Source organism: Nyctibius grandis, chromosome 7 (genome assembly GCF_013368605.1).
Source record: "Nyctibius grandis isolate bNycGra1 chromosome 7, bNycGra1.pri, whole genome shotgun sequence".
Lineage (NCBI taxonomy): Eukaryota > Metazoa > Chordata > Aves > Nyctibiiformes > Nyctibiidae > Nyctibius > Nyctibius grandis.
In genome coordinates, this window is record NC_090664.1 from 15,618,498 (window position 1) to 15,643,283 (window position 24,786).

General features: G+C 39.0%; 2 protein-coding genes across 5 annotated transcripts in view; both read right to left on the bottom strand.

The window, feature by feature from the left end:
* The window catches only part of RPL15 (ribosomal protein L15), a 206,351-nt gene that overhangs the window by 160,083 nt on the left and 21,482 nt on the right, over positions 1-24,786 (bottom strand). The window lies entirely within an intron of this gene.
* The window catches only part of LOC137665946 (ubiquitin-conjugating enzyme E2 E2), a 232,273-nt gene that overhangs the window by 28,099 nt on the left and 179,388 nt on the right, over positions 1-24,786 (bottom strand). For all 4 annotated transcript variants that reach the window (XM_068405466.1, XM_068405462.1, XM_068405463.1 and 1 more), the window contains exon 4: positions 11,122-11,254. In XM_068405466.1, coding sequence (XP_068261567.1) covers positions 11,122-11,254 — 133 coding nt within the window. The remainder of the gene's footprint in view (positions 1-11,121; positions 11,255-24,786) is intronic.

Consider the following 24,786-nt stretch of genomic DNA (forward strand, 5'->3'; position numbering starts at 1 on the left):
TATGTGCAGAGAGAAACCAAGTGATAATACCATTCCAGGGAAACTACATTTTATTATGGTCATATTTTTACCTGTGATGCCACTTAAACGGTTCCTATAAACAGTGCACTCTAATTCTATTTATCCCCTAACGAAAACACCTAAACAATCCCATGCAGGGGCTCAAGGGAGCATGTGGGTGTATAGGAGAAGTTATCCTCAGACAACTGAATGGTAGAGGAGTAATTTATCTTTTTTTTTCAACGGTAGGTGTCCTCTATGGATTTACTCTCTTTGATTCTGCAGTTTTAAGAGGGTATCTCATTTTTGTGGAATAAAAGTGCAGATCAGAAAAATGTGAATTACAGGAAACAGGGAAAAACGGGACTATCTTCTGAAAGCTGTAAGAGTAATATAAACAAGCTTTTGAAAGGTAATGATAAGGAATCTGCATTCAATCAGTTTTGGAAGTAAACAATAATAAACTCATCTGTTTATCTACTGCTGAATGCCAAACCCTTCTGAATACTGTAAAACAGAATTAAACAAATAAAACTCCCTTTATATAGTCTCTAAGAAGAAAATTAGGTTATCTGTTCAAAGAGGGAGAAAAAATGATTAGAGAGAAAAGAAGTACACATAAAGCTATGGCTGGCTGTTCATTGAGTAAGTTTTAGGACTGAAAAAAAGACTGTTTATAAAACCTGGGAAGAGTGAATTAAGATGGATTTAAGTTGAGTGATTGGAGGCAACTGGTTGTAGGCCAGATAAATCACTCCTTGATCTCAGAGTGATTTTGAACACAAGTTTTCCAGCATGATGTAGTCCTGAAATCACTCACTATCTCTTTTGCACCTAATGTTCCTATGTTAGCTCTAAACCCAAGCAGCCACTGCAGCGTTGGCATCCACGTGTGTGACTTGCTTAACCTTTGCTGTGAGATTCAGAGACAGGCACGTAAAGGCACCGCAGCTCTGAAAGGGCTGGTCCCACAAACACATCTCATGCGCTTTCAGACTCCACCGAATTCAGTCGTTAATTCTCTCTAAAAATATATTGGGAGGAAGAAACAGTTCTCCAGTTTTGCATATTAGCACACAAGGGGTTACAGGGTGCACTCAGGAATTGCTTTCTTCAGCCTGTTTGGTTTCAAACCCCCACCTCCTGTTCCTCATTCCTCACACTGAAGCCTGGTGACTGTGCAGGGGGAGATGAAAGATGCCCAGAGTCAACAGGAGAATAAACAAAAACAACCCCCTTTTGCTTGGCCAACCCTGGAAGCAGGGCTGAGATCCCAGGGCTCTCATTCTCGCAGTTTTGGCAAGTTCCTTTCAAGCTCTTTCATTTCTTACAAAGGTGCAATCCTGCATGCCTGCCTGAGATGAAACTTCTGTCTTCCTCAAATATTCCCCCGGAGTTCTGTTTTAATAAAACTGCGGTGGCACTACCTGAAGTGGAAGAAGTTGTACTGCATACAGAAAAGGTTATATATATATTAAAAAATATTATGCCCTTTATGATGATGTTCATGGAGCTCAGGAGGGAGTAAGTAGCTCCCATCTCAGTTTGTCAGACTTTATGAGCAATAGATTTGTCTACTCGACTAGAGAGAATAATAAAATCAAGATCAGGCCTACACTCTTTGGTCATATTAGAAAAATACTACAAAGCAACCTAAATGAAAATAACTATAGCTCTGAGTGACACAATGTTCACGCAATAGCCTTTACATCAATTAGCATCCTTAAATTTCTTACAGAGTGCACTTCATTTTATCTATACCCAGCACTGAGGCTACCTTTCTAAGACAGGGTGATCCATCTCTGGTTTGTAACTACAGATTTATAGCATGTACATGAACAATTGTTGAGATACTTAATGGATTATCACATAAAGTGCATAATAAATGACTGACCACATGATGCTCATTAATAAAGGGCACGATTTAAATATACGCCAAGAAATGAACTTCAGCCAGTTCTTAGAAAACTTGCTTGCACCTAATTTTAGTTGGTAAAGAATAGCTATAGTTTATTTTATCAAAGGAAAATATATGTCATCTGCATTAGCAGGAAATAATAAATTGTAATTACTTTTGCTTGACCTACAGAAAACTCTTGATATGCAAACTACTCTGTGTTTCTGTGGCAAAATGCACTACGCGAGACATAGCTAGCCAAAAGTGATAACAATTTAAAAGGGATATAATAGCATCCACATGAGTTAACCTTTAATATTACTGAAAATGAACAGTATGCAATATGAGTAATTATTCATTACATTCATGGTAATTATGAAGCTGAGTAACTACTCACACTGTCTCACTGAACAGACTGTGGCAGGGAAAAAAAAATATTGAATAAGCACAGCAATACTAAACATCTACATTATAGAAAAGTATTCATTTTGCACACAGATTTAATAGCAGAAAAAGTAAAAAGGGATGTTGATAATCTTTGATGCACCTGAGAGACAAAATAAAAAACTATTTTTTATTTTTTAAAAAACTGTACAAAGTTTTCCAAAAATAAAGGAAGAGCAGGAGGGAACAAGGCAAATGGATTACTGTTCAGGTTAGGGACGTTCAGAATAGACACAATACTGTAAGATGCAAAGCATCAAAAGCTTTCTCTGACAAAGTCAATATGAGGTTTTATAAAACGATTTTCATTTAATCAGCATAACCTTTCTTATAATCATAGTAATTCCGTATGGAAAGTCAGCAATAAAGTGATTTTAGAGAGAGTAAAATATTTAAAGATTTACTGACCATTTTAACTTTCATAAAATAAATCCTCCCTTTCATAGTTTAAAGAATGCAGGCTGTATCATCCTACACGCATGCCTCTCTGAGTTCACCAAAGCGCTCCTTCATGTTTGGTTTAACGCAATCCAAGTCTTCTCACCTAAATGTCAGTAAGCCCAGCACACGGCAATATTTTTATTTTACATGAAAAAATCCTGTATCGCCATGTGACAGACAGTACCTGTCATTTTACTGTTCTTCCTAATTCTGCTATGCTTCCGTAAGAAGGGAGCTCCTGGGTGTGATCAGGGTATCGAGGCAGAGGCAGATGTGGCAGGCATGGGGCTCTGGGCACAGGGTTGCTGGTCAGTGGGGTGTGCGGGCAGGCTGTGGCAGGCACTTCAAGTCCTAAACTTTATTCTAAGAAGCCTGGGATTTTTTTTTCTTGCCCAATTTTAATAGTCTTTGGGTATTTAGGGGCTCCCTACAAGAGAAGTTCTAGGCCGACTGACCTCAAAACCATAGTTTTCTGTCCTCATCAGTTCATCTGCTCTTATTCTATAGTAATAATGTACACAAAATTCTTTTTCTCTCACATCTGTATATATGTGTGTGTGTGTGTAAAAGAGGACAAGAAAGAACATTGATATATGATGTATTTTTGGATCGTGTGCACTTTATGCAGCAGGAAAACATGCGCTATATGGCAGAATTACATAGTTTTTGAAACATCTAATAGACATCACAAGTCCTCTTTTGAAAATATATTTGACAAGCAGTATGCAAACCACTGCTGTGAGGCAGAAAATATTCCCCACAAGATGCCTCTACAGGCCCTTTTGAGGATCTTTGTGTACTGGGTATTTATAGGAAACAGGAAGAAATGATGAATCACCTAAGTTTTGGAGAGGGAAAACAGGAAGTGTTTAGTTGGATAGGGACATTTTCATCAAGACTAAATAAATCAATACAAACTACTGATATAAATTAGTGTACTAAAAAACGAGTGAAAAAGAAGGCTATTCATCAGAAGAAATGGCAATTCAATTTGGCAATTACTAGAAGAATTAACAGGTAACTGAATTCAAAGGAAATCTCAGAGATTTACACGGTATTGTTCCTATCAAAAGTGACTTGCATTTACTCACAATAAAATGTGGTTATTGATCCTTTCCTCAGCCTGACGTATTTCTGCTTGCATCTCTGTCCTCTACTTCATGCCTCTGTGATTCTGAGAGGTATTCAAGCTTCTTAAGGAGCCACCTGGGTTTGAGCTGTCCTGAGCCCTGCACCTCTGCATGCTGCCCTAGAGGTTCAGCGTTACCTGAAGATACGGGCCTATGGAACGAATGGAGTTTTACTGCAGGTGGTACAAGCACGGAAACTGCACGCTGCCGTTCACGTGCCTGGGAAGAGCCGCTCCAAGAAGAGCAGGACTCGGGCTGATACTGCTAGCTCCAACGATGGTCTGCTGGAGGTAGGTTGTCCATTTCTCCCTCTCAAAGACTCCCGTGCATCCGCTTTTTGCCTGCAGCCACCCAGAGTTTCTGCTCGCTGGGAAAGCCTGCCATCTCCATTTACTGTCGTGAATGAAGGATCCATGGGCTGCTCTCAGCAAGAAGATGTAAATAGCAAGGCCGGGCGAAGAACAAGGGAGTGTGGAGGCACAGCAAAAACGTTGGGGGAGGCTGCAGTGTGGGAATGCACCAGGTGAGGGACCACCAGATGATCAGGAGGAGGATGGAGAGGGCAGGAAGCAGCTGAGAAAAGCTGTGAGCAGCAGAGCACGGCACTGAGAGCTAATGTGATGTGACAGAGGCTATGAGAGAAGTATGACGAGGTAAATGAACGTAAGGGGTAGGTGAGGTAAATGAACGTCAGTGACAGGAGACCATCGCATCTAAAGGCTGGTCATATGATGGCAATATCAGGGCGGGGGGCAAGAGAAGGTAGATTGAAGCCCTGCCTACACCTGGGTTGCAGAGATGGTAAATAGCGATGATCAAATAGGCTGTACTTAAGGTTATTGTGAATTTGAGAGTTTCAAATGTAAATTGTGTTAATAGCGACACATGCAAGTTAAAATGTGGGTGTGCCTTGTAAGGTTCATTTTACCAATTTAGGTTAGAAATATCAAGGAATGCTTATTTTTTCTCATCTACTCTTGTAAACACTGCTTTTCTATTACACTGCAGATAAAAGTGTCCTTAACAGCCAATCACATATAAAATAAATACGAAAAAGTAGAGTAAATCCAAGAATAAAAAGAACTGCTCCTCATAGATGAGGCTGAACTTATGAAAGAGGTAGAAAGTTTCTACCACAGTAAGATTTCACATAATGATATTTAGTGTATAGGGATTAGTGTTATATGAAAAATTATATATAAAAAATCGAAGATATTTTTAATATTGCCATTAAGACCAGATTCTATAGACACTGTACATTCTATTTACAAAAGAAAAAGACCATCCTTGGAGTTCCAACAGTTGATTTAGAACAGCTAAGTTTTCAAATGCTGAGAACAATTTTTCAGTCAGTCGATAGACATATGAGATTTACAAGGAGGAAATGGAGTTTTCTGTTATTTTAATTTTGATTTAGAGGTGATTTAGCATATTGCAGCTTTCAAGTCCCGCAAACCATTTTTCAGTCAGCTGAGATTAAAGTCCCTAGCAAGATTAATTGTAGAGTTGGGATTAAGAGATTTTATAAATCACTCAAATTTAAAAATGAAGCTAGCAGAGTACTAGGATAATGATAGATATATCCATATTGTATCAGCTACAGCTAAATTGAATTGACACTGAAATAGACTGAACACAGTCAAATATGAGAGTAGAAGTTATTAATAAAGATTATTCTTGATGAAAATGCAGACACCACTGCAGCGACAGTTCCTGGGGGGAAAGTTCTCTTGAAGAGCATTCATTTTTCTACAAACACCTGTAGAAAAGACCCTGATAACGGCTTCCTGATTTGTCAAGGCCTGCTGCTCTGGAGGGACAGTATGCAGGATAATGAAATTACTGCCCTTCCTTTAATAACTATAGTGTACATAATGATGCGGTGTTAATTTGTTGTGATGGCTAAACCTTAAAGGATTTCAGATCAAAAGTTTGCATACTTGGGGAATTCACCGATTTCTTGTGTGGACTGAGGGCAGAAATTTAGCTGAAATTCTTTCTCTCAGATTAGACTGTCGGAAAGATATGATAAGCCCTATTCATATACACGTATATATATACACACACACATACACCCACAGATACACACACCCCCCCACTCAAGAGACATCTATCCTTGTGTAGCTATATATCTCACTCAATACCCCAAAGAAAGATACAGAGCAGGAAAGAGAGCGCTTTCCTTTGTTAAAGCCAAGGGGGGAACTGTCTGAATCCATTAAGGATGAAAGGAAGATAGTTAGCAGGAAAAAGAAATCTCAAAGGTACTTCTACAAAAGGTTGAGGGGTCATTAAGGCACTAGAGAAATGTAAGGTTATTTCCTTGGCAGTCCATCTAAGTATTTTTATTCATTTCTTTAAGTGGCTGCTCTGAACAGGGCACAGCTTTCTCTGTTCTTCAGCCCACTGCGCTACAAGGGAGATGCTGTATTTTTGGGCTGAAGTGAAACCTCACCTTGTGACCGAGACTGAAGCCTTAGCAGCATCTGGCCTTTAGCAGAAGGTGAGATCACATCCACATCTATGCCTCTCTTTGTCTGTTCCATACCTTCCTCCTGCTTGGTGTCTCATAAAACCAACGTGATACTTAGGATGCAGCTGAAAAGAGAACGGGGACTCTGCAGGCTGCTCTTTTTCTTGCTGACTCAGCCGACTGGGTGCTCAGCTAATTTCTGCAGCGCTACAGAAGCTTCCTCACAGTGGAGGCGAGGAGATCTTGTTAATTGATCAGAGCCTCCCGGAAAGCCGAAGCTAATTTGACAGTTCTCAGATGAGCTGTTCTAAAAATCCTGCTCTCTGGTTGTAGAGATAAATCGGAGTTAGGCTGGGATGGCCCTCCATCACTCCTGTTCAGGTTGCGTCAGTCACACAGATAAACTTTTTGGGGAAGAACAAGTCCCTCCTCTGCATGAGTGTGCTGCAGTTGTGAGAGAAGCCAAATGCCATTGATTTAAAAGGAAAGCAGAGCTGAAAGGGTCAGTGACCTCTGGCTCGGAAAGTCTGGAGTCCAGTTTCAAGGCACGAGACAAAGCTGAAAGACTGAAACAGACTGACTTCAAAGGGGAAAAAAATGAATATCGTGAGAGCAAATTATGCTCTGACTTACCACACAGTATAGCCTGTTTTGGTGAAGAATAACTTAATTTGATATTATGCTTATGGCTTAACTTTAGAGAGACACTGACAGGTAAGGACAGACAAAAAGAAACTACAGACCTGTAAGGGAAAGACTGGTTGGTGCAGACCGGAAGGGAAACCCAATGGCAGCGATGTTCGGCTATACAAAACTAGGAATGTGAACTGGACCACACAGTATAATTAGAGGATGTAAAGAACAGAGATAAAACTTTAAAATCTTAAGAGGATGTGATGTTGAAGGCTGCAAAGGTGTAAAAACTGAAGAACTACATAAAAAGAAAAGTTTTGGATAGATATTTTTTCTTTGTTTAAACAAAACCTGAATGAATGAGTGACTCAGTTTCTGTTATGTGATAAACACAGGGTGGGAAAGCAGGTTAACTATATAGAAGAACAAATGAAAATTACTTTCTACATTTGTTAAAAAAACCCCCCAAATATAGGTCAAACATCTTTTCTTCATGTAAAAGTATGCTCTCAGATGTTTAATTTTATTTTAATGAATGTTTTCCAATATGCAGCAGGGTGCCCAATGATCAGAATAGGCACCAACAGCATTTATAGAAGGAATCTGGATCCTTTAGAAAATGCTGAAAACTTTGTATAATACAAACCAAACAATGGTTGCACAAAAAATGTATTTTAATTATAATAATAATAAAAAAGACATTTAGCCAGAACCCACTTTCAATATATTTCTCTTATTTTAAAAATTATTTTACCCTTCCCAACATCCATGTGCAACATACACATGCACGATAACAGAGTGCACAACATCTGAGAATAGATAAGGAAAAAACATTGTGGAAATCTTTCTGCAGACTTTGATACACTTTGGATTAGGCTCTTTAGCAGTAACTATGTTATGTGACATGGGTATTTGCCTTTGGAACATCAGGCTGGGTCAAGTAATTGCATCTGGGAAATACAGTTTCTGTTTCTTCCCAGGTCTTTTGTGGTCACATTTTGGAAGATCAATTTTGACAATACTCATTTAAATGTTTCCATACTTCATAGTAAAGGAGGGATGAAAATGGCCCACAGAAATCCCAGGAGGAATGTATGAATTCAATCATAGCGAGAAATGTGAATTAGACCCTTTCTGCTATGTACTTACAGGGAGGTAATCTTGCCAACACTCAGGAATACATTTCATGTCTTTCTCAGTACATTCCACAGTCTTGTACCGTATCTCTAGACTTTTTAAGATGATAGAGCCATAAGGAGTGGGACTATACTTTGAAAAAAAATCTAATATGATCTATTCCCATAACCCTAGGACCCAAGATTTTGAGAACAGCACCAAATATCACAAATTCTGTGGTGAAGTAGAAGTGATGTCAACACCCAGTGACACAGATAGCACTGTACCATGAGGCCATATGTTACGTTCCATGTACTCACTACCTTTCTTTTGCTAGATATAAGCGTGTGGAGAACATATTTAACGACCATTTCCCAACAACACTGACTGGCAGCAGGTACCTTATGACAAGCAGTCATCTTCCCATGCTGCTTTATTCAAAGGATTTCCAAAACTACTTCACCTATGAATCAGTTTCAGAAGGTCTGGAAAATAGGTGTAATGAAATAGCAACAGGTTGAGAGATCCTACAGCAGGACTGAAAATAGGGGTCATTTACAACAGCGGCTGAAGTGAACAGAATAAGAATCTATGTGTACAAAATATGCTAGAGACATCGTCAGTTATGTTTGACATTAGTCCCCTGTGCACACGTACTCATTAATTTCTTACACATAACAACTTCCCTCATCATAAATACTGGCCTTTTAGTAATACAATATGGCATCATCAACTCTCTCATCCTTTATCAAGCAGTACATTTTAATACGATTTATATGCACACATTTCTTACAATAATTGGCATCAAGAGAAAGGCAGACAAAAAAATCTATTACAAAGCAGGACAAGAACCACCTCTTTGCTTGATATTTCATTAATAAGCACTGCACAGCTGCATTACTCATGTCTCAAAATAATACAGGTGCCAAACACAACTGAGTGTGGACTGAAAAAGCCTTTACTTCATGGCGAAACACTGAACTGGACCTTCACCTTCTATTTTAAAAGGATGCCTATTGCATATATTGCCTCAAGACTCAACAGATTCTATAGAGAGAATGACAAAAGATATCCCACCAACTTGTCTTTCAGATCTAGTTCTTTACATATTAGGTCTGGATCTCTGAGAGAACTTCAAGCTCTGTTTCATACTCAATGAATCCATTTAGTGGATATGCCAATATCCCCTAAATAATATAATTTTAATTTGCTGGGGGTCTGCATATAACCTTGCATTACAGCTACTACAAATAGACTAAGCCCAGCAAAGAAGCAAACAAAGGGGGCCTGTGAAGATGGACCTTGTATAGCAAGTAAGGAGTCTGGACTGGCCTGGGCTGGGAGGGAGGCAGGAAGAGCAGGGCATCGCCCCAGCTCAGTGTGCCCAAAGCTTTAACTAACTTAAGGATAAGATATAAAGTTTAAAATTCTTTCTTCACTGTGTAATCACGGTTATCTAAATCAGAAAATGCGCAGTCAGCAAGGTGTACAACCCCTGTAAGATTTGTCACTGAGCTGAAAGCTTCCCTAAGCTGGAACACTAAAAGTGGGAAACAAAGTTAGACCATCTCTAACACTGTTATACTGACCCATCTTCAGGTCACTGGCTGGGAAAGTCCAATTTACAGAATGACAAGTACTTTGAATTCACATCTCTCATTCTTTTTTAAAACTTTTCCTGATAATATCAATGTTAACTACTATAAACATTACTACTGTGGCATTAAAACTCTGTTTATGAACACTTCTCTTTCAATAGCGTACTCATGGTAATCAAATAGGAATCAGCTACTCTCTTTTAATGCAATAGCCTTCTATTATAGACCAACGTGGCATACCAACCCTTCCACAAGTATGTCAAAGAGAATGTAAATATTTTTGCTCCCATAGCTTCTCCCAGGGACCTGTCCTAGACCCTCACTCTCCACACTGGCAAGGTGAACAATTCACCCTTTTTCACTTTGTTTCGTAAAAGACAGGCCCATCAATTGATTTGATTCTATTACCTGCGGGGTAAATTTTCCCAGTTTCTGTTCCTGTTAGTGAACATGTGTGCTAAGAATTGCACTCAGTCTTCCAGCTAAGGTCTTACAAGTGACATTGGTAATTCCTTATCTCTACAGGCAATGCCAGGAGACGCACCTTAGGAGTGTATTTGCCTTTTTATAGATGCAGTAGACGAGTGGTTTGTAATAATCCTGTGATCACCCAATAAAACCCCATTTTGACACCCTCCCTCAGCAATTATTACTACTGGTTATCGATGACACTCTGCACTACCGCATTTCATCCCATTTCCATTTTTCCAATCTTCATAATCACTAGATTTTTCCTGTTTGACATTCTGAGCCTACTCAATCATGGTAATGGTCTGTCACCTTCATGTTATTGGTAGTTTGTGGTTAGTGTCATTATTGACAGCATTAGAAAATGAATCCATAAGGAATTCTGTAAATCTCTGTCTTTCACTCCAGTTTCTTGCCTTTGCTGCCGTATTTCCACATTCTTCCAGAAAACTGATGCAAAGCAATTACTTATAACTTAATGAACAATAGTGTATCTTGCATCTGCAGAAGTAATTTATATGGGGTAGTGCAAAAGGTGCATATTTTTATCACACTGCCACAGACCCTTGGTGAATGATACGGGTCAGCAGGAAAGATTAAGTATCTTCAGCTGCTTATAAAGGGTGCAACTCAAATATAAATGCTTTCATATTAGAAACAACTCCAAATCAAACAAATAATTGCTAGAAATTATGCAACCATTTGCTAAATAAATCCATATCCATCCATCCAGCCATACTGGCAACATGCAGGCAAATTTTAGGCAGTTATTTGAATTCTTTCCATCAAAATACTCAGTTTAAATATTCATTATTGCCTTGAAAGTTTTATGGTTCATCCTACAACGATATACCAACACACACTTTAAAAAATATCACAAGGAGAGGACTCCTATCAGACTTTTAATATCCTCCTACTAACCTTAGGTGGTTTAAAAGGATAGTCCGGTGAAAAGGTAATGTCAAGGAAGAAAACTCCACCTTCATATACAGACCCTGGAGGCCCCAGTATAGTTGACCTCCATTCATAAATGTTGTCTCCTTTGGGTCCAGCACTAAAATAGAAAACAAAAATATAACATAATAACTACATACAATCAAGAATATACTGCATCAGTTACACTCTACTAGTAGTACTGCTGGTTTTGCAATAACACGACAAGTTAAAATTGTGTATCACGTTCATTAAGTTAGTCCTGGATAAAACATGTAACTGGTGTCCTGAGCTCTGTCAGCGAAGTGATATATTCAGCCAGGAAGAAGTATTAAAATCACATTATAAATTATTCAAGTAAGCACAGAAAAATTCCCGACTATTTTATCTCAAATATTTTTGTGGGCAGATGTGAAGCATTTACAGTGCAAGGACACAGAGACTTTGCTGAGATGTCTTGTCACTGTATTGCCTCACAAGCCATCCTATTTTCACCTACCTCCTCATCCACCTACCTCATCGGTCAGTAGCAGTGTAATTACACACATTATTATACAGCACAGACTGTACTAAAGGCTGAGCAGGGTACAAACGACCTTGCAGCTGCACTTTTTAACTTGCTAACCTAAGGTCTCCAGTCACTAGTACAGAAGGCTGCTTTACTTTGCAATCGTTACCCTATCTTAAAAATATTATAAACAGGAAGCGGGTTAAGCTGTTGGATTATGTTAATTCAAAGCCCTCATTTAAAAATACAGTGCTGAAACAATATTTAAAATATACAAAACATCATCCTGTATGTGAAACAAGAAAAATCTCTCACCCACATGGTCAATTGCTGAAAAAATCAAATTAAAAACTAATAAAAGTTCTTGGGCATGACTCTTCCAAAAGCCAACACAGGCTCCTTTCATACAACGTAATGCCTGCCCATAGAAATACGTCTTTTACTCAGGGTGCCCTCTTACGGAATATGAAGACTCCTGTTTTGTTCACAGCCTGCTGATACCAGTCACTGATACAGGACCTGAATTTTAATTAGGATCAATTGGGATGGTGACTTCTAGATATCTGAATAATATTTTTCAGAGGAAGTCAGTGCTGGTAGATATTTCAAATAAGGGACGTGATATTGTCTTAAGGCATTTCTTGTGAAACAATTCTTGTATGTTTGCAATAAAGATTTTCACAGCACGCAGGGGTTTGTGAAATAACCCTGTGTGTAGAACTGATGAAAGCTCTTGGCTATGCTCCACACCTCACAACGTACCCAAGGCATACAATTATTATACGACATCGTGTCATGTTCACTGCTCAACTATTCATTTTGTTCACTGAAAGTTAATAAAACCCTCTTTCACCTGAAATTCCTTGGGCTCTCTTCATTAAAACTTCTGATTGCATGATTCCCTGCATACAACTGCGTGACTTAGTACTGCACAGTGTACTTCATTAGTTATGGTACCTACATCAATTTTCTATAATAGCTGTTAATGCTTCTTGGCTTTCTAAACTACGTGCTTTCTTAACAAAAACAGGTTACAGAGACTATAACATTATGGAACATTCATTTTCTATCAGCCATACTAACAAAGCTAGCAATTGTTTTAAAGATAAAATCTGGCTTTTTAAGTGTCACAATAGCAGAAGTGTTGCCATCCATATTTCACAGTGTCTATAATACATCAGGTTGCTAGCTGCCAAACAAATTTAATTTACCCAGTTCTCAGTTTGCATTAACCTTTGAATAATAAAGCACAGCTGAGACTGCTGTAAGAAACAAACCAGAGAATGAATAATTAAAAACACCTCCACTGCCTTTAGAAAGACCAATCCCGAGTCAACAGGGAAGGTTTAATTGTGACTGAACTAGGCATTAAGGGGCTAATTGAAGTCTTTATAAGCCCAAATGAATGTGGGACTACATTAGTGCTATGGTATACAAGGTTCATAGAAAGTAAAACCCTTAAAAATAAAAATCGGGCAATTAGTTCAAATAGAAAAGGCAAGAAGCAGGGGCAGTCTAAATCTTACACCAAAAAAGCCCATGATATGTGAAGGAAATCCTTTCCCATTTTCTGCAGAAAAATGTTCTAATACTTGGAGAAGCAATGACTCAGTTGATGCCAGCAGGTTAAAATGGAAATGATACAAATGTCAATCCCAGAGAAACCACTGGAAACAGCAAGGAACGAAAGCAAGCCCTGTCTTTATTAGACTTCATTTAGCCAGGAGGGGATGGCTGGGCCCTTTCTGGGTTTGAGCGAAGCTCACTTTTTTGATCAGAACTCTCTTTGATAGTGGCATTTCCATAATGTATATTATTTTTATTTGTTTTGCCTATTTATTTAATTGCATTAACATTTGAAATGAGCAGTCATTAATTAAAATAGTTGAAAAAAGCTCCATCTGCCAGTTGAACTGTTTCGGTACGTCCAGCTACAAGCTCAGCCTGATCACATTCTGAGGATGCTGATTAACACTAATTCAAGGTTTTCTTTGCAATTGAGAGATGAAGCTTTATTAAGTGTTATTATTAATTTGAAGAATAGCTTGAATTGTAGGGAGAGTGGGAAGACTGCTGTTACCGACGTTGCCTGTTAGAGTGCTTGCTGGCAGCAAGGCTGTTCTGCCGATGTAAAATACTGATCCATGTGCACAGGCAACAGCTGGTATTAAGGGCAACAGCATGCACAAGCATAATGTTTTTTCACTTGCACATTAATAATATAAAAAGTTTGACAGGTGTATTATCTTTGTTTTCCTTCTTTCCTAACTGTTAAGCCTCTTCTTTATTGACACTATTGGCAACAAGAACGACGACTCATCAGGCTTCACCAGAGAAAATTCCCATATGTGCAAGACCTCAGCCAGAGCCTCATTCTATAAGGTTTATAATGCAAGAGGATTTAATTGCCCTTCTCTCTACATGGATATCTGCCCAGCACACTGAAGCCCAAGTGTTTCACATTCAGTATGATTTATATTCCAGCTCTATTAACGTTACTGGCAACCAAACCACTGATCTCAAAGAAAGCAAACCAAACATCTCAGAGCCTGGAGTTTTGTTACCTTTGGAAGGACAGATTCAGATGTGCACCCGCTCGGCAAAGGGCAGACTAAATCTATCTTGAACTCAACAGACCCAGGGCCAGAGCATACGCTTGCTGCCTGCTACTAACCCGCTGCTAAATCAGTCAGCTTCAGGGGAGAAATAATGGCGGCTGTGGCGGCTCCAGGTGGAAGTGGCAGAACCAGAAGGATAAGGTGGTTAGGAGAAGGACAGGTCTGCTGTCAGACGAGCAGCGCAGCCCCCCAGTTTGAGCCCTGATGCTGAAACCCTCACGAACGTGCAGGACGAGGCAGTCCAGGAGCCCAGCGAGAAGCACGCGGTGTGACTCTGGAGCTGGCACTCCCAGCATTGCCGGCGTTATCTCCCAGGTGCAGTTTGTAACACAGGACTGAGGAGGTGCAGCTGAGCACAAGGGCCCTGGAGACCCGGCTTGTCAAGAGCTATCTCTCTGCTGTCATTATTCCCCTATAGCTGATGAGACACTGCACAGAATATTGCCTGGTTTACCCACTGGGGAGGCTTTGCTCACTGGGAAAGCTGGGGTGGGTGGACATGGAGCCAGCCTTATTCCTCTTCCAGAACGACATCGGTATGGGTGTATGAAATTCAGGACAAAGGAGTCAAAACATGTAAAATGGTCTCCTTTGTATTTCACTTTCCTTTGCCTCTCCTTACATATTTCAGTTCTGCCACCGCTTCCACATACATACTTGCAGGTGAAATGTATGCAGACCAGTTACAGTTAGTAGCAAAATACTTTAAATGCCACTATAACTGAATTAATTTTGCTTTAAATATATTCAACACACTATTTTCTATTCCCTCGACACGTTTTAGGCAGGCAGTCACTTAAAAGTAGTGCTGCTAAAAACTACTTGCCCAGTACAATCCATTATAAACACCAACCTTTCCCTGCATTTAGAATATCCTGAAATTTAAAATGATTTATTAGGAGAGTTGTAGGAAAACAACAGCATCTATGAGACATACCAGATGAAAACCTATCCGGAGAGTTATGAAAGTACAGTTGATTTTTAGTTTTATCAGAGCTGTGATTTGTATACAAATTTACTCAATTTCCAGAGAATAACCCAAAAAAGTAAAAATACAGTAATTCAAAGAAAGATCAGTATCCTACATTTATCAAGTAGTCGTATGGAATAAATCACTCAAAATAATCTTATTATTTTCTAATCTAACTTATGTTTCTTGATGAGGGATCCCCTGCTTCCCTAGCACCTATAACTGGAGGTAGCATAACCTTATACTGTAGAAAATGAGGACTAGTTCAATGTCTTCCCTTCCATTCTTGTTTCTGAATCTTGCTGGTATCCACATTTAAAGTGTAACTGTACTCTTTAACACAAGGGAAAGGCAAGCCTATAGCACAAAACAAAGAAGTAAAAAAGGAATTGTAACTTAAATTGCCTTCTAGTTCTGACACGCTAATGGTGTGTGGGGGGAAGCCATCAGGCCAAACAAAAGAGGAAAGCGAGATGGCTGGGAGGCCTTCCCATTCCTCAGCACTCAGAAAGAAATGGAAAAATTCTTCTGCACTGGGTGAGTTTGAGTTCATTTTTATCCTCATCCTTTATAGCAGGTCAGAATAAAGCAGGACCAGGATATTATAACAGCTTTGTCCATAACTTGAATTTCCATGGCATAGTCTATAGCAATTCATTCTTATTACTGCATTATCTAATCTGAATTGCCTTAGCATACAGGAACACACATCAGAACTGGGGTACTCCTGCCCTAGGTGCAGTCCACGGAGGATGCAGACCCTCTCAGCTATCTTCGGTAACATATGACAGCAGAAAGAAGAGGGATACACTCAAGTCTCTTCCTCTTCCTTTCCTTTTATTACAGAGCCTTGACTTTACTATTTAAGAGATTTCCCTCTGAGGAGGGAAGCTCACCACAGAATTATCTCAGTTTATAAGACATACAACACTTCTTGCAGTCCTGTTTCTTGCACATCTAACAGTTATGCTGGAGCAGATCCTGCCTCTAGCTGCATGTGAATGCTTCTGGGAAGCCAGTTGCCCAGAGGGCAAAGTGGATACGAAAGTATTGGAAGATTAGCAAAATAATTTAAGAGCACAGCTGGTGAGGGAAGAAGATGGATGTGACTAAACAGAAGACTGCAGATTCAGTTTCCAGTGACATACGTCTCTTGAGAAGCTAATATGAAGCCTCATTAAAATAAACCCAGGCCATACCTCTGCTCTCTGTTTTGAACATGGTGCCAATACTGAAACTGGTCCTAAGCAAAAGCATTGCTTTGGTCTGCACCACGGGCTGGGGCTGCCCCTGTGCCTGGGGACAGCCAGGAGACCAGCAGTGGGGCTGTGCTGGCAAAGTGGTTGCTGGATAACCTCGGTCTGGGAAGAAGTGAATCAGCAGGAGCTATGCTGATGCTAACGTCACCAGGTGACTCAGACCCACCTGCGCACCCAGCCCAGCCCCGTTCAACGAAATGCAAAACTAGTGCCATTGAGGAGCGTTGGCATCACAGCCCCGTGAGCAGCCGTAGGTCTCAACCCTGCTTTCCCACTGCTGTGTGTCTATGGCTTTGTAATGGATACAGACAGTGCCAGCAGCACAGGTCATCTGTTGAATTTCTTCTCCTTTTCTCCCAGTTCTCTCTCCTCTCCATTCTGGAAGTCCACCTGATCCACCATCTCTTGAGCCTTCACCCTTTCTCTTCTCTTGTTATTGACAATTCTTCTTCGTAGAGAACCTGTATTTTCTATTTTCTGCTCAAGGGTGGTTTCTCTCCAACCCCCTCTCTGTACGGTGATAATTCATTGCTCCTTCTTCATGGTGGATCCTTCCTCCCCCTACATGCAGACTCCCCTCCCCTTTTCTCTCTCATCAACAGCCATCAACACATTCTGCTATTTTTCATCTTTCTCCAGAAAGGAGGAGGGGGGTGGAAAATGATGCAGGGGGATTTTATTATTACAGTACAGCAGTTACTCATTTTGTTTCTTTCCTTCCCTGTTGCCCTTCTGAGACGTAGAAAATGAAGAGCAAGCAGAGTGGGTGCTGCAGCAACAGCAGCGTAGGGAAGGGAAAGGGAGTCACAGCTGCCTACCCAGATGCTACAGTGATATCAGTAGGAACTTTTATAAATGTATGTAATAAACAGTTGCCACAGCAGCCAAAGGAATACATTTCTACAAAACAAAAACAAAGAGAGAGCAGCGAGTGCTGAGACTGCCTCTGGCAATGGGCACAGTTGTATGGTTAATAACACCTCTGCTATGAATAAAATTAGCAGGCTAGTCTCCAAGCAGTAAAATCAAAGAACAATTAAAGAAATAAACCCCTTCAGAATTAGAGATAAGTGCTTAGTTCATCTATAATATTGATGACTTAAACTATCATCAAGAAATAAACCCTCCCTAAATTTATACCTTTGGAATGAATAACCTTTCTTTTTCCTGAAAATCTGCTGAAAACTCCTAAAATCTTCCTTTATTTTATTTTTTTTAATTTATCCTCATCTCAATTCCTTCATCTAGATGGTGCAAAAAGTGCCGTTATCAAAATACTGAAGATGCTCGTGACTCTTACTTGTTGTTATCTAGACCAAAGCTAGAAATTTTTCAGCATTAAATTTGAGGCCCAAGAGATCTGAATTACTCTAAGAAAACTAACAGTATATAATATATATTTAAAGAGTTGTTCATTTTACTTTAACTAGATGCTACACGTAGTGAAAAAGCTTGGCTTTCCATGATCTAACACTCAAATTTGGGTCTATGGCTAGATCCAGTATTTTTGGTTACCCTGCAATATTACTGTGAATTTATGTCTTACATATATTGGAATATCAACATAATTAGATGAGGTAAGCATGATTTTTGAGTAGGTATCTTTCATTAGACTTAATTATTCATAATGGAAACTGAGGGTGAAGTGACTGGGCCACTTGTCACTCAGAAAGGCTTTGGCAGAAAGAGAAACTTCAGACAAATCCTTTACACCACTTAGTTTCCATTACAGCAAGAGAATTTAGCTGAAAAATTTGGATCAGACTTTCTTCCAATTCTTCCAGTTTCTGATTGAGACCATCTTTCCATAAGAAACTTAAAAAAAAAAAGTACTTTCAGGCAAGCAGTAAGAGAAGGAGGATATTAAAACATTTTCCTAAACCATGCTACAATTCCTTCAAAGTGGTTATATCCTGCTTTCATCATGTGCTTTTTATTGAAGCCATTACCATTTTCATCCACTTTGGAACCAATATGTTTGTGTTAAATGTGACTGGAAGAGTATCTAGAAAAACTGATCCCAATGAGCTGTCAAACGAGCACCAACATATTACAGGACAACACAAGGTATTGATTCTTATGCTTATCGAGAGCGACTGAATTCAATACGGTATGGCATTTTTTTCTCTATGAATCTTCTCTAGTTTTAGCAAGGTGTTTCTAGAGGTCCATTTAGCACCCAAAGCAACATGCAGTTTAATTTTGGGGCTCCCTGCCACTTTCTTGCAGCAAAGCCGCAGCACACCAGGTCAGTGTGCTGAAAGTCTGTGTGAGCCAAATCCTTTTTAGCTTGTGATTAACATTCTCTGCCCTCCTGTCACTGGAGCCATTAAAAATTATTGGCTGAAGCTGATGAAGATGTGTTGTGTTTAGAATTAATACATTTTGGCCACAGTAAAAATAACAAATAGACTAAGACCAAAGGAAATATCACTTAGTTGATTTTATTATTCACTTCTAAATCATACCACTAAAAATTATTAAAAAGTAATCTAGCACTTTAGCAGACTGGTATTATTCAAAGAGTACTTCGACGCTTTTATTCTCTAAAGTCCTGTCTTCAGAATCTTCCTGAGATAGAAATAATCATGAAGAGAACTGCTTCTTAATGCACAAAATAGTTATTTATATTATAGTATCTACAGCCATTTACTCATTGCAAACACTATTACACAGTGTATGATCACAGCATGCTGAGTATTCACAATGAAATTTTTAAAATGGCAATTTTGTTAAGTATTCTCCACTTTGTTCTGCTGAACAAAATTACATAAAACCCTTCACAGGGGGCTTTCCTCGTTCAGCGCTGGAAACGATCATTTGCCTCCTATTACACATCTATGGGCTCGATTCCCTTTTGCCACATCTTTTGCTTCTTTTTCTCTTAAAGTAATACTGCTAACTGTAGTCGCAGCTTTTTTATACCACCAGCAAGGGACTGTACATTTTAAATAAGATAAAATATTTATCAGCCTGATTTGCTTCCGTGGTAAACTGTATTGAGCATGATTTGTAGCCATATTTTAGCAAAAGAGGAAAGCACAAGTAACTAGGAATGAAAAACACTACAAAAAAATGAATAGACTGTCCTGGGACCTTCTAATATGACCTCCAACCTTGCAACTTGCCAAGTGATATTATTTTCATGTTACTCCTAATTTGCTTTTCGTTGAGTTTTTTTCCTTCCCAGGATTGTCATTTCTTTTTCAAAACATAACTACTTTTTAATTTCACATTTCCCCTTACCTACAACAGCTGTAATTTACCTTTCTGTCTTTTCTAAGTTAAACAGAAAACATGACACACAACAGTGGGCTGGCACCATCAGGCACTACATTTTTAAATTCTAAACCTAATTTTAAAGGATGAGGTGATTGAGTGCAGACAGATAGCACAGAAACCCCATAGCAGCTGGAAGGTTTAAGAGGTGTAGTAGGGACGAAAGCATTCTTTAAAACAGCATTGACTTTTTAGTTTCTGTGGAAACCTTAGAGGCGATGTAGGAGAGAAAGGTAGACAGGGCTAAAGTAGACCAGCTCAAACAGACTAGAAAGACTTGTCATGAATGGATGCAATATACTGAAAGCTTTGGAATTAAAATCCATTTGCAATGTTATTTGATCACTTATTAAAAAACTATTCCAAACTCCTGCTCTTCATCATTAATAACGAAAAATGAAAAAAAAAAAGGCACAACATATTAGTGATGAATGGATCAGCTGAACTTTAACATCTCCTTCACTTTCTGATGATGGACTGATGATTTCATGTATGAAATTTTTTTAAGTCTTATCCAAAAAAAGATCTCTACAGTATCTTACTTTAAGAAATATTAGTGTAAGGATATTCTGCAGTAGTTAGCCATTTCAGTAATTGAGAATGATTTATACAGGATTATTTCTAATACAGGTACACACACATTTTCTGATTATTATGAATACTATAAGCAAGGCAGTAATATTTTTCAATGACTGCATATTCTCTGTTCCTCAGAAAGCTGTTTTTCTGTATAATCACTAGTCATTGTATCTTTCCCCTACTTGGAAATGATTTATCCAACTGCCTCTACAGAGGTTTGATTTGCTCGACTGTCATCTTTAATAATCCCACCTACAGGAAGTTGTCTAAATAGGAGCCTGGAAATCTTGAAACCTTATACAACAAGAATAATTTTGTAGCTTTTTTCTGAAGGGGCCCGATTCTGATATTTCCTTTTGTGACAGAGACTTTAGTTTCTACACATATGCTGCTTGTAAAACTGTCCCAAAATATTAATGAGGGAAAGAAATAATAAGAAAATTTAAAGAAGTTAGTATTCACACAGAGAGATATCTCAAACATACAATACGGCTGTGTAACCAAGTCTGCTCTTCTGTTCATCCTGTAGACAGAGGAACAGGCTTGAACACAGACTCCCCTCTTTCAGTGAGAGATTCACACATGCTTACACATGAAATGCTTGCTTACACAAGGAAACAACTCTATATTATGGCACAGATTAACTAACATGATGTTAAACACATTATAAAAGAAGTAATTTCCTCCTGAGTAAACAAGCCTATAAAGCCAACAGGCACAGAAAAAGGAAATTTGATTCTGAAATCCATATACTTCAAAAGCAGATTCCTTTTATTTAGTCAATTTAGTTAAGAGGCTGTCTTGTTTCTCCAGATCTCTGGTAAACAGAAGAAAACACACTTGGAAATTACTGGCAAACAGACACGTTTTCACAACATTTGTTTTTCATTTGAAATTATTCTCCTACTTCAAATATGGAGACCATCCATAGGTCCAAGGTGAAAGAAACCTTAAAATGTCTCAACTTTTGATTGAGACTGATTGCCCCCATTGCAGGCCACATTCTGATTTACCAGAAAAAAACACCATTTATAGGCAATTTTCTTTGCAGTGTCTGTGAAGGACTAGTCGAAATAAACAGGGATCTGGCAGATTCTTGGGGAGTGTTTACGTGAGACTGGGACCCGATAAAGTGGCTGCTTCTACTTCATTAGAATATTGTTAAGACTTTTTAATGCACCCCTTCCCTGGGGTGGGGGACTTATCTGGATCCATGACAGGGTGACCAAAAAATAAAATATATAGAAATTTCTCATTTTTCTATCAGGATAATTTTCTCCTAGGATATTTTGGGAGAGTCTTTGGGGCTGAGGTTAGGAAGGGGCTTACGTAGGACCAAAACTTCAGTGCTGAGGTTGCTGGAAATCCTTTCAAAGTCAGACCTGGAGTTACCAAGTGAACTTGCTAAAACAGTCCCAGAAAGTGGTTATGCCACAGACTTCGCTATAAGAACGGGGTCATTCCAATGTGTTGTTCAGTGAAGGTGAGCTTATTTGGGACAACTGAGGCTACATTATTCTCAGTACACAGACTTCCACTGTGCTTCCAGGATCAGGACTTCTGATAAGGACTTCTGATCTGAGGAAACTAAGCCTTCCCTATAAACGGCTTAGTTTCATCTCTTGCTTTATTCAAAAGCATTAGGATGGAAAGATGGAAAGTGGTCCTGGGAAGGATGATGGCAAAACTGGTTCAAGAAAAGAAGGACACTCGCTTGTCATTTGAAAGGCACAATGAAAGTGTATGGCTGGAAGGAGAAGTCCTCAGCCTGCATTCTCCGTATGGGAAGGCAAACAACTGCTGTGCAGGTACACGCTTGTGAAAGCAGTCTTCACCTTAGAGCTGGAGTTGGGGAACTCAGAGCTCTGTAAAATCCCTTTTTCAAGGGATTTTAAGTGACACTTAAGGTTTCAAGTGACACTTCCACTTCTGTAGGCCTCACACATGGTCTACTGTAGAAATGATGCCTTGTCTAATGAAGAATCAACACTTCTAATTAGTAAGGGAGAACCAGCATTCTAACCTGTAAGTCATAATCGACGACTCTGTCACAGAAGAATTAAACTTCACGTATATAGACTTTTTTTTTTTTGAATAACCACAGTGTATGTTCCCTACACCAAGATACAATACCAACAACAGTTGAAATTGCTATTATAATTTCCTTGGCAACAACAACTTGGAATCCTTACTCACGCAGATGTTTTTTGCAAGATAAAAATTACATTTGTGTTATTTTCTTTCCCATTTTCAGTTCCAGCTCATCTCTTGGTTCAGCTGCCGGTGATACCTTCTCTCATCATTGTTCATTCACTCGTAATACAACTGGTTGTGTGCATTAAGTGACAAACGACCAGTTTTTGAATCAGAGCTACCACCACAAGGAGAACCACAGAACACTACACAAATCATGCTGAAATTTGCAACGCAAAAATAACATGTAGCTTAACCTACGAACACTAGAGTTATATTACTTATCTTTATCATGCGTTACTGTTTATTATCCTAATCACTCTTGTTTAAGTCTCGTGTATTCAAAGCAAACAGCTGGAGCAAATGGCTACGAGCTACAGAAATGTTCATCTTGTGGTCTCTGGTTCAGCACTAGCCTAGATGGCTGCTGTCCAAATTGTTCGCACTTGGAGGCTCTTTGGTGGTCTGCATCTAATGAATAGGTTTTTTACAAATCTATTTCTTAGTGGACAAATGCCCCAAGTCATAAGAATATCATTGCTGATTCCAGCCTCGCTGGCAACTCTGACTGGATAAAGGAGGAAATACTCTTTGGCTGCATGTGCTAGCTCTTGGTTGAGACCCTGAGAATGCTGTGGGAACACATGCCAGACAGCTGCCTGTCCTTACTGGTTATTCACAGGTTAATTAGGAATGTATCCGTACTAATCACTGTAACAGTCAGTTGGGTACGCTTCACAAACATTGCATTGGGTGTAATAGTTTTAACAGAAAAATGTCCTGCTTTTTTTTTTCTAATGCAGAGGGAAGGCATGGCGGAGATATTTCAAGTCATATTACTGTTTAAATAACTTGGTTATGATCAAAATCAGCAATGGTTCACCTGTACTGCTTGTGATAGTTCAGCAGAAATCTACCCGCCTGAGAAAGATTCAAATATATCACTTTATGTATTAAAAGGAAAAAGCGTTCCTCTGTCAGATCATATTGAATCACAACAGTGTGCATATGTATTCTTGTCACATTTTCTGCACTTTTACTGGTTTTAATGCCTTCAGAATAATCTTTTTTAAAATTAATGCACTTGCCAATTGTATATTCTGTAAGGGAGAGCAGCTGTTTCCTCACAACTGTACGCATAGCCTTTTGAAGAAAATTTTGTTTATTAATAGTAATCTGTTTTTCATAGCTTTGCAATTTCTTAGATAATAGGGTAAAACACAATTTTACTTTCATGTTCGCTGCATACTGAAGAGACAGATGCAATAGCAAGAGACTACTTATGCTCAGGGCAAAACTTAGTACTGCTTAATGTGACTTAATGACTAAAAAATGTGTATCATTTATAGATGACATCTAGTACTCAGCTAAGATATTATTATGGTCAATGAGTACTCTTCCCTGCCAGTTAGTAAAAGGATTTGGAATTAAATCTGTTTTTATTTCACTTGTTCAAGTAGATACACTGAAAGCAACCGAGCTAACCACATTAGTAACACAAATGGGATTTAGTCCTTGCTCTTAATCTTTTTCTAGACAGAAGCTCACATATAACAATATATATTTTAACTTGAAACACAAAAACTGAGAGAAAAAGGGAAAAAAAGACCCCAGGACCGAAGAAAGGCTATTTTACAGCTACATAGACATGTAAACACCTCCAGGAACTTTGCTTAATAAGGCCAGCTACTTTCAGCTATCACTTCACAGCCCGTGACAATCTTTGCATGAAAGCATTTCTTTCTCCCCCAGGCAACACTATCAAGTTAGCACAGTTCCCTCGAAATACATAAATGCTGTATTTAAAGCTAAATGTATAGCATATGGAGCACTGGAGCTGCACTCTGGCGAGCACAGCCACTCGATGTCACTCAGCCACATCAACAAACGTCCCTACGAAATGTGGCAAATATGACAGGGAAAATGTTAGAACACAGAAATCTCCTGTAGGTTTTAACTTGTGTCAAGAGACACTTGAGTAATAGAGATACCACAGGGTCCACAACAGATCTTGAACTACCTCAAGACACGATGTACACAATGAAGCAGTTAACTCAGCAGTGTTTAATGCATGAGCACTGTTTCCCTTATGGGATACATTACTTCGCTTTTCCTAAAGACGCTGAAGTAATTTACATGTTTCTTTACCAAACGAGGTGTATTCAACCCCAATGCAGAGAAGCTGTGAGCGACAGTCAACTTTCCTGGGAAGCAAAAGCTCAATCTAGTGCACTGAAGTGTTCATCT